Source organism: Primulina tabacum, chromosome 13 (genome assembly GCF_025594145.1).
Source record: "Primulina tabacum isolate GXHZ01 chromosome 13, ASM2559414v2, whole genome shotgun sequence".
NCBI lineage: Eukaryota > Viridiplantae > Streptophyta > Magnoliopsida > Lamiales > Gesneriaceae > Primulina > Primulina tabacum.
In genome coordinates, this window is record NC_134562.1 from 34,252,187 (window position 1) to 34,262,360 (window position 10,174).

Consider the following 10,174-nt stretch of genomic DNA (forward strand, 5'->3'; position numbering starts at 1 on the left):
ACTCAATGACTTTATTATAATTTAATTGAATGAATAAGTTTATTTTAAATGATTTGATTAAATGTTATTATTTTATCTAGTTAATTTAAAATCGTAACACTGAGTTAATCAACACAAAAAATATAAATTGTTCGAGTTTTCGAATACGAAAATTTGAATTTTTGGTAACTCCTAAATATTATGATGATTTCATTGTGATACAGTTAAGAGAAAAATTTCTATTATTCAAAGCAATTTATTTGTCCAATATCCATTGAAAAAAATTCGAAGAAATTTCACGTGTCAATTTTAATTATTAATATCATTATTTATAAGTCATAAAATTATTAATTATAATAAATTAAATAATAACTGTTATTGCTCTATTCATCATTATTATTATAAAGTTAATGTTTTTTAATTGATATTAGTATTATCATTATCTATTATTAATATAATTATCATTACCATTTTAATTATTTATTTACTATTAATATTTATTATTATTGTTGTGGTGGCCATCAATAAATCGTCGTGGTCGTTATTAATAATAATAATATTATATTATTATTACTATTTTTTTAATATCTGTTTATAATTGTTTTTTAATGTTTTATTATTTTAAATGGGTTTTCAGCCCTTCCAACAGAATTTCGGTTTAATTTCGATTTCCCACTTCTCTTCATAAAATTCTCTCCAAAATCATTAACTTTTTTTGCTTCAGTCTCTCCATGGAAGAAGAAAAAAAAATAATCAGGATGCACGTCCCGTTATCTTCTTATAACAGGGTCGTGGAAGCGATGGAAAATTGCTGTGCAGAAAATGATTGTACGATGGAAACTGTTGATGAAATAGTGAATGTGGAAGATGCTGAGCCCGTTCAAGAAAATCTGGTGCACTCTGAAGATTCTGGGCCTGTTCAAGAAAATCTGTTCAAGAAAAATGATGCTGGAATTGGAGATACACTATTGAAGACCTTGACAGGTTTGAAAAACATGGTGGCATGTGGAATAATGATTTACATGGCCTTGAAGTTTGGTGAAGGTGTAAATGGCTGGAAAGGGGCTGGATTCCCCGTGCAAGTAAATTTTAAGAAAATAGTTTTTTTCCATTTGGCCAAGGCCACGTAAATAATTTTTTTTCTGACATAACAAAATCAGTGAATTTTTGTATATGCTGGTGAATAGTGATATGTAGTCGCGGTTGATCGAATTTTTTGAAGTTTTTCTTGTTTTTTTTTTTTTTGTTCTCGGTGGATGAATTGTTTTTTTTCCATTCAAGTGCAGTATTCTTTCTTTCTCAGGTGAGGAAATTAGAAAAAAAATTTGTTTATTTTTTTGCCTTCAAGGCGACACAAGTGCTTGGTTTTTTTTTTTTTTTTTGCCATCCTTGTTTCCTTATGCTGTTAAAATTTTAGTTATTTAATCATGTAAAAAAAAGTACAGAAGAAAAGTAACGTTCTAGACTGGATGATCTGAACTAGGGGAAAGGTTCGTCGAGAAGCCAAAGTTATTTGTGGGTAACTTGATAGGGCCTTATGTTGCAGTTGGACCGGGTTGTGAGGTCGAGACGGGTGTTAGACATGCACAGTAATGTGTGTTGTTCGTATCAGGAAATTAACATGCTTGTATTTCTAGTAGTATCATTGGGACTTTTGGCGGCCAGTGAGCTCGTGCTGAGAATATGATGATTCTTGGAGAAAACGTTCATGTTTGTTATGAAGTTTACAACAATGGAAGGATGACTTTTTTATGAATTACAATTCGTGCAACTATTAACAAAAAATTATGTTTGAGCAATAATTATCTCTGAAATATATAATATATCCAAGTCATTTATATTATATGGTTCAAAATTTTGAGTTGACAAACGTGATTTTTCAGAAAATGACAAGTTATATATATAGGTGTATATTTTAATTTTTTCCAACAAAAAATTAACTATAGTTATAAGCATGGAACGAGAGGTTCATGCTTTCATCGCGTGAAAAAAAACACCAGTTTCATATTATAGGACATGAGTTGGTTTATTATATCATGTCTTTTTTGATTTGAATTACAATTTGTTTTGAATAACTCGAATATACATGGATATAATATAGCTTTTCATGATTCATCCCCATTAAAATTCATGTATTAGTGTTTTGACAGCTGCTATAAAAAGTTCTCGAAAAGATTTGATTTTTAAAAATGATTTATTAAACAGGAATATTAATTTTTAAGAAAAGAGAAACTAAAACAATTTAAAGTTCGATTGAAAATAAATTGAAGAAGAGCTTCATTTGAATTTTTATTAGAGAAAAAATGAAGCTGAAGCCTTACTATTATTGCTTTTTGGCTTGACTCGGCCCTTTTCTTTGGTAAGATGAGAAACTCAACCAGATACATTGTTTTTCATGAAATCACTTTTTCTATTGACAAACGCTTTTATGGTAAATCTTATACATCTAACAGCGCTCTTGGTCTAGAGCTGGAAAACAATGAACTCACATATGCTTGCAGCAGAGTTGAACCTACAATATCAAGTTCAGAGGCATTTGGGGTAAGATCTTAAACTTTGTATGGGGACATCTGGAAAAATCCATGAACACGCATAAATACATCGCATGTTATAAAAAATGGTGTCAAGGACGAATAAGGTGTGTTCATATTGTTGCGACAAGGCCAAAACATGACATACGAAAGAAAGAAGAAACCACAATGCGAAGGCGAAAGCTAAGGATATCTGGCAGATTTTTGTCTCTTGTAAAGACAAACATCACACCAGCGGAGGAGCACAGAGCTGCAAGAGATATGATAGCTGTTACCTGCACAGACAAATGCAGATATCTTTAGCAAAGTCAAAATTTGAAATCAGTGCGTATATCATATAAAAAAATCTCTCTTTTTCACCATGCAATATAAATGTCTATTCATTTGGAATCAACCAACGCGTAAGCCAAATAACCAGATATCTATTTCTTCAAATTCAACAAACCTCAAGGACTGATGATCACAACAATAATCTACCAAGAAAAGAATGTTTAACTTGACTTTTAATTATATATGGATCTGTTATGGTTTCTTACACGATAATAATCTCAACATTCTTAGAAATGGACCGTCCTTGCAACCGCTCGCGAATAATTCTCTGTTTCTCCAAGCGATCCACTTGATTATGATTTGTACAAAGCCATCTTCCAAGAGTTTCAGAGTAAACATCCAAAAAGATTGATAATCGTTCGAGGGAGACAACGTTTTCAAGGATGTGCAAAATAAAATTATACTCGTTCTCAGTCATACTAAATCCACTAAACTCCACCTCTCTCAACTGAGTGTGGTGCCTGACAACTATCTTCTCTGCTCGTTTTCCATTAAATGTCGATGTTAGTCTCTGGATTCATAAAGCAGAATAAATTATCATCCACATGTGCATTCATTGAAAAAAGTTATCATTGTGGAGCAAGGTGTAATGTGAATACGTGATGAATAATACCATCGATAGACGGAACTTGTGTAAAAGAGGGCACACATCCAGGATTGTAGCAAGCGCTAGCAGATCGAGATTGTTCTTGTAATTTAAGCATAAAGCCAACTGTCTTAGATGGCTAAGCTTGTTAACTCCACTTATTTCAAATGCCTGAGACAAAATGCAGAAACTACTCTATAAATATTTCTAGTATTTCTTCGCTATTAAGGAAATGAAGAATCGAAAAATGATGAAAGAGATTCATTGCACCTCAAATAATTTGGCATCAGTCCAAAAATACATGCATTCGAGATTAGGTAGATCTTTGGAAACTTTTACAAATACATAAGGAGCCACTCTGCGGTCACAAACGTTGATGGATATATTTTGCAGCAACGGTACATTAGAAAACGATAACACCAGCATTCTAAGAGTACATAATTCAAAAGTAGTTAGATTTATAGAAGACAAGTCTATCTCTGCAACTTTTGAACAATTAGACACCCTCAGAATTTTTAATTGGAGATCAGGACCATGAATATGTAACTTGGAAGGGAGCATACAATAATTCAATTTTAATGACTGAAGGCTGCAACAGTTCAATAAAATGCACTCTACAGCCTCATAAGTGAGAGAAAGATCAGTCAATTTAAGATCTTTGAGAGCTTTTTGGCTTGATATTTGGAAAGAACCACGTTTCACTGACGATGCTTCAGGAAGAAAATCGGGAGAGAAAACAGGAGGGATGCTCTTTTGCCCATGGTTTGTACAACAATATCGAATGGTAAGCCTTTCCACTCCCAATCTGCCAACATAATTCATCAATCTTCTCAGACTGTCCAAGTTGCATCCACGAAAACAACAAACCAAGTCAAAGGACTTTATTCTAGAACCAGAATGATGTTGTAAAAAGGTATCCACTGCTTGGACAAACTTTTTTCGAAACTCCCTCAACTTTTTGCCCTTGAGATGAGAATGACGAGTCTTAAAACAATAAAATCTGACTTCTGAGACAAAGGTGTAAACATGCTTCCATCGCCTTGACAGAACGCTTGTCCTAACAGCATCTCTCGTATATAATCGTGAGACAATCAACGAGATCACATCATCTGGCAATCGACTAATCCTATCTTCTCTCTCCTCTACGAAAGTATCAACATCAATCACATGCTTGTGATGATTAACTACAGGAAGCACCTTTAGTGCAAATATAGTAAGAGGTTTGATCAATCAAGAAACAAGAACTTCAATAACAATTGAAGATAACAACAGAGATGTCGGAACATACCTTCAACCGTCGGCGCCTCGTTCCATACTCCAAAACCCTGAATCCGCCGCATAAAAACGCCAAACAAACAATTCCTGAAAGAACCCACAAAAAGATACTTCCTCGAAACACAAGAATCAAAATTTTGTAAAAAAAAAAAACGTCACCAAAAACACATCACAATCTACAACCAGAAGTAGATGTAACACCCAGCAAATGAATGTCAAAAAACAAAAACGAGAGAATCATAACACAACCAACTGGGTAAGAAAATATTTGAAGCATATAGCAACAGAGTGGTTAACATATTTCCACGAAAGAAACCAGAAAACGCATTAAAGGGAGTAAAACTCACCGGCTATACAAGCGTGCATCATTAAAAACAATAAGCTTAAATCAACAGAGATTTTGATCAATAAAGATTCAAGATATTCTGCTAAACCCAAGTTTGGCTAAACGGGGTGTATTCGATCACAGATACGGGATGTATTTGTGCAGAGATTTTCTGTATTTTTTAAATAATGGAATTTTAATTTTATCGGCTTTTCGGGATCTCACATATTTCTAACCATTCTCACATAATTTTAGATTTATTCTACATAATTTTTATTAATATTTGTAATTTTTCATAAAATCCTATTGCTTTTGTAATTTATGACAGATTTTCGTAAAGTCGTTATCAACTTTTATAAAATCTCACATATTTCTAACTATTTTCACGAAATCTTATATATTTAATTTGCATAATTTTTATTGATATTTGTCATTTTTTTCATAGAATATTACTGATTTTGTATTTTATGATTGTGATTTTTAATTTTTTTATTAAAAAATTGAATTGTGAATAACTTTTATTTATTTCGAATATTTTTATCACTCAATGTGATATTTTTTACTTATTGATTTAATTTACGAAAAACAATAAATAAGATAATACTAAATTTATTATTATTTAATTAATTAATATTTTTTAAAATACAAAAAAATAATTTTCAATATTAATAAATAACCAAATTTAAAATAATTTAATTCATTGTGAATAAATTTTTGTATAAAAATATATCAATTTTGTTTTTGACAATATGTCAAACCAAAAAATAAACAACACAATTATTTGTACTTGAGAATAAATAATAATTATGTTAAAATATTTGAATTAGTGTAATTTTATAAAATTTTAATGTGAGTGCTGGTAAAATTTTAAAACAATATATATATATATATATATATATATATATAGTCATGTATAAAAATTTTGAATTATAATCAAAATATATATTAATTAAATTATAGAAAATAATTAAACGTGTTATATAATAACTAGTTCAAATGTTATATAATAATTAATTAAAAAATATAAATTTTACTTATTAAAATTTATTACTATTTTCAATTTAAAGTCCAATAAAATATTATAATTATTTTTGTTATGTAATGTAATAAATCTTTATTAAAATTTTAATAAATAAAATTTTAAATTTTACGAGATTTTGTGATTGAAGTCAAAAAATAAAATGAACAATATTAATAATTTTGATTTTAAATTATTGTTAATAATAAAAAAATATGTTTTTAAAAAATTCAAATAAAAATATATGGAAGAGAAAAGAATAAAAAAATTTAGTGTTTGTATTGATATTATTTTTAATAAAAATGAAAGTGATATGTTAGTTTGGGAAATTTTTAGTTTAAATGTACATCCAAATCTTTAAGGGATATATTGATTCTATACTTTTAATGACATTTATGGAGTATAAAAGTCTAGATGTATTCAATCTAGACTTTTATATACTCTATAAAAGTTTAGTGATATTCATTGTAAACTTTTGTAGAATTTTAAAAAGTCATGTGATAGTCAAACTTGATTTTTAAAAACTCTAAAAAAAACTCTAAATTTTTGTACCTTAATTATAACATATTATTATTTTTATTATTTTTTTGAACAAATAACTAATTGACATAGATAAGATATTCAATTTGAAATAGTTTTTTCAAATTTATATTAATAAATAAAGTGTGAGGACATGATAATAACTAACTAGAGAGGACACCAACTTTTTTTTTTCAATTTTACCCTTATATGGTACTAATATTACACTTTTGTTTTTGTTTTTTTAATTTCAACACACACTTTTATTTTTATTTTTATTTTATTTCAACCATTCAAATATCAATTTAGTCCCTCCATAATTTGTCAAATTTCACTTTAGTTCATCGATAATAATAAAAAAAATTATACACACGCATCGCGTGTGCAAAGTAACTAATATATATTATATATGGCTTTGTATGTATGTTTGTAAAAGTCAATAAAATTTTATGATTTTCTTATATCTAGTGTAATATTTTTATTAAAAAAAGTCATAATTATTATTTTAAACTTGGTAGAATTTCAAGATTAGAAGTAAAGAAATAAAATGTAATTTTTAAACAGCAAAATAAACAAATTGTTTTTTCAATTATATCATAAAAAATCTTTATATATTATAGCTTAAAATTTAAATCTTATTATTTTCTATGCTTGTTACGAGACTATTCAATTATTAAGAATTGAGTGGCGTTATTTTTTGGATTATCTTTTATTATTATTGAACATTACATTCATTTGAATAAATCATAAATTAAAAATCAATTATAGAATTCAAAATTTCTTAAGATTTTAAATAAAAAATTATTAAATAAACAACTAGCCAGAAAAATGAAAAATCTGAAAAGAAAAATAGAAAATGGGTATAAAAATACATTTTAAAATTTAGAGATATAGAGTGATAGAGATATATGTGACGAGAGAAGATGAGAAGAGATGTGATGCAAGGTGAGAGAGAGAAAGTAGCTTGTGTATTAGTTAGAAGTTTTGAAAATCCATCCAATTATTTGGGTTGAACCAAAGATAACTTTTGTCAATTAATAGTTGTACATTAGACTTTAGTGTTTGTATGTTAATGAATTTCATGGAGTTATTAAATATTTATTGAAAATTTAAATACATCTAAACTTTTATACAGTTTTTAAAATTCAATGTTGAATGCAAATTTGACTTTATAAAACTCTATTAAAATCTATTTTTAATACCACTAGACTTTTATAAATTATACAAAAGTCTTGACTGGATACCTATATACTTTTAAAATTTCAAAATTCATTAAAAATAATTAAATCTCCTACATCGAATACAGCCCTTTAACATACATGTGTTTTAGAATCATCATTTGTTATATAGGCACTGAATCGATAATTTTTGTAAAAAATATGTTAAAATCGACAAATTAATAAATTTTTTTGATATTATATTTTGTCGAGACTTGATTAATGTGTTAAATTAATAATTTTGATAAATTAAAATAATTTTTTGAAATGCTTTTATAATCAAATATATAAATAAGATGATTTATAAAATATGTTTTTATCAATTTTTTTCTTGAAATTTAATTATATTTTTATTTTTATTATACTCTAAGTTTTATTTTATTAGTTAACAAAATGATTATTATTTATTTAACTATTAAAAATGATGAATTTCAGTTACTTATCTTTTAATATTATGTATAATAAATAGTTTATTAATTCAATGAATATGATACAATACAATTGTATTACATAATAACTTTTTATGAATTAAATGTATGATTGTTGAATAAAAAAAACTTTTTTAAAAAAATAATAAATTATTAATTTATCGATTAACTAATACATCTATAAATTGAAAGAATTTTATGGTCCCAACATTATTAATTTATAAAAATTTTACTATACAAAGTTTCAAATAAGTTGTTTTTTAATAAAATGGATGAAACAAAACTTCGATAAATTTTTAATTTTGCAGTAGGAAGAGGATAGTGAAGGGTGTAAATTTAATAGAAACAAAAAGTATATAGTAATTACGTTGAAAAAACATAAATTTAAGGATTTTAGCCGACTTCAAAAGCATATTTTTAAAAATAATCTCTATAGTTTTTAATATATTTTTTGATAAGTTTAAAATCCTCTATACTCTTGTTTTAAACATCGTGTTCATCCCAATTCCATTATCACCACTTCATAAATTAAACCTTGGATATATGTGCCATATTTCCTTTTCTAAATTTTATATAAAAATACATAAATTTATTGTGAAAATTAAATTCATAAATAATTTCGATGAAGTGATTTTTAAAATTTTATTACTTTCCAACGTAATTAGAGTAATTCGGATTTTTCTAAAAAATATTATTTTTAATTCAATTTATAATACATTAACTTATTTCAATTATTTTTTGTGTATTAATACCAATAATTTTAGTCATTTGACTATAAATTATAATCTACTAATTATGCTTGTGAGTTCGTGAAAAATAACAAAGATAAAGCTAAATAACATGAAAAATGAGTCCAAAAGATCTCCTTAAAAACAAAATAAAAGCGATAGTAAATTAAATCCTAATGAATAATAAATCATGTTTGAAAATTTCTGAACATGATCATGTCATGTCAATTGGAGTAGGATTTTTGCAACTTTTTTTATTGTACCATGTAGAAGGAAGATCTTGAAAGATTACACAAGATATGAGATAAAAACAAATAAAAATATATTTTTTAAAAAAAAATTACATAAAAAAAGATGAAAGAAATGCATAGAGGATATCATATTTGGATGTCCCGTTGGATGAACAGAAAATAGAATGATAAATTGATGGTGGAAGATGATAATAAGATTCAAAGATTATATTTGTAACTTAGCTAATTAAAAGGTTATTTTTAAAAACTAACTTAAATTAAGGCCAAAATTGATTATGTCATATTCATGGACGCCATGTAAAAACACAAAACTCATATAAAACGGTATCACATGTTAATTTTATTAGATATACATTTTTTTATTGGGGTCACCTATGAAAAAATATTACTTTTTATTCCAAAAGTATTACTTTTTATTATAAGTATAAGCAATATTGGCCCGTCTCACGAATAAAGATATGTGATATCATCTAAAGACCAAGGTTCTAAAAAGCGTGAAGCGTCCCGAAGCGTTGATGTCGAGCTCCAAGCTTTTCAAGTTTAAGCGAGATTAGCACGTGCTTAAGCGTGAAAAAAACGTTTTTTTATTTTTAGTGTAATTGTAATTATCTCAAACCAATAAATAGATAAAATAATACATAAATATGATAAATTTAAGTCTGATGCGTTAATTCTCATATTTATAAAAGCATAAAAATCTCAAAATTGCAATCTTTATTTGTTTTTGCAACTAGACCACATTAAAAATGCTAAATATTTGTCAAATCATTATCAGACATGCTTAATCATAATTAAAATTAAAAAATAAACATATAAATTATAAATCTAATTTATTATCTTAAAATTAAAAGACATACCTTCAAATAAAAATTTAAAAATAAATAGATACGATTAATTAAATACCTTAATTACTCTTGGCTTTTTAGAACACTACTAAAGACTTACTAAAAAAAATGACTTTAGGTTGCGTTTGGGGATATTGATTTG

At 26.7% G+C, this 10,174-nt stretch overlaps 1 protein-coding gene across 3 annotated transcripts; it reads right to left on the reverse strand.

Annotated features, from left to right (window-relative positions):
- Nucleotides 1-2,554: 2,554 nt before the first annotated feature.
- LOC142522853 (F-box/FBD/LRR-repeat protein At1g13570-like) lies at nt 2,555-5,202 on the reverse strand. 3 transcript variants are annotated; one of them, XM_075626424.1, is made up of 6 exons: nt 5,049-5,202; nt 4,715-4,788; nt 3,697-4,623; nt 3,454-3,597; nt 3,047-3,351; nt 2,555-2,785 (listed from the first exon to the last, which is right to left on the reverse strand). In XM_075626424.1, exons 1-6 carry the CDS (start codon nt 5,068-5,070, stop codon nt 2,782-2,784), a joined length of 1,476 nt encoding a protein of 491 aa, XP_075482539.1. In that variant the 5' UTR covers nt 5,071-5,202; the 3' UTR covers nt 2,555-2,781. The 3 variants fall into 3 exon arrangements, with proteins under 3 accessions (XP_075482539.1, XP_075482540.1, XP_075482541.1); XM_075626425.1 differs by having other exon boundaries at nt 3,697-4,568; nt 5,049-5,201; XM_075626426.1 differs by lacking the exon at nt 5,049-5,202 and having other exon boundaries at nt 3,697-4,568; nt 4,715-5,034.
- Between the last annotated feature and the right edge of the window lie 4,972 nt (nt 5,203-10,174).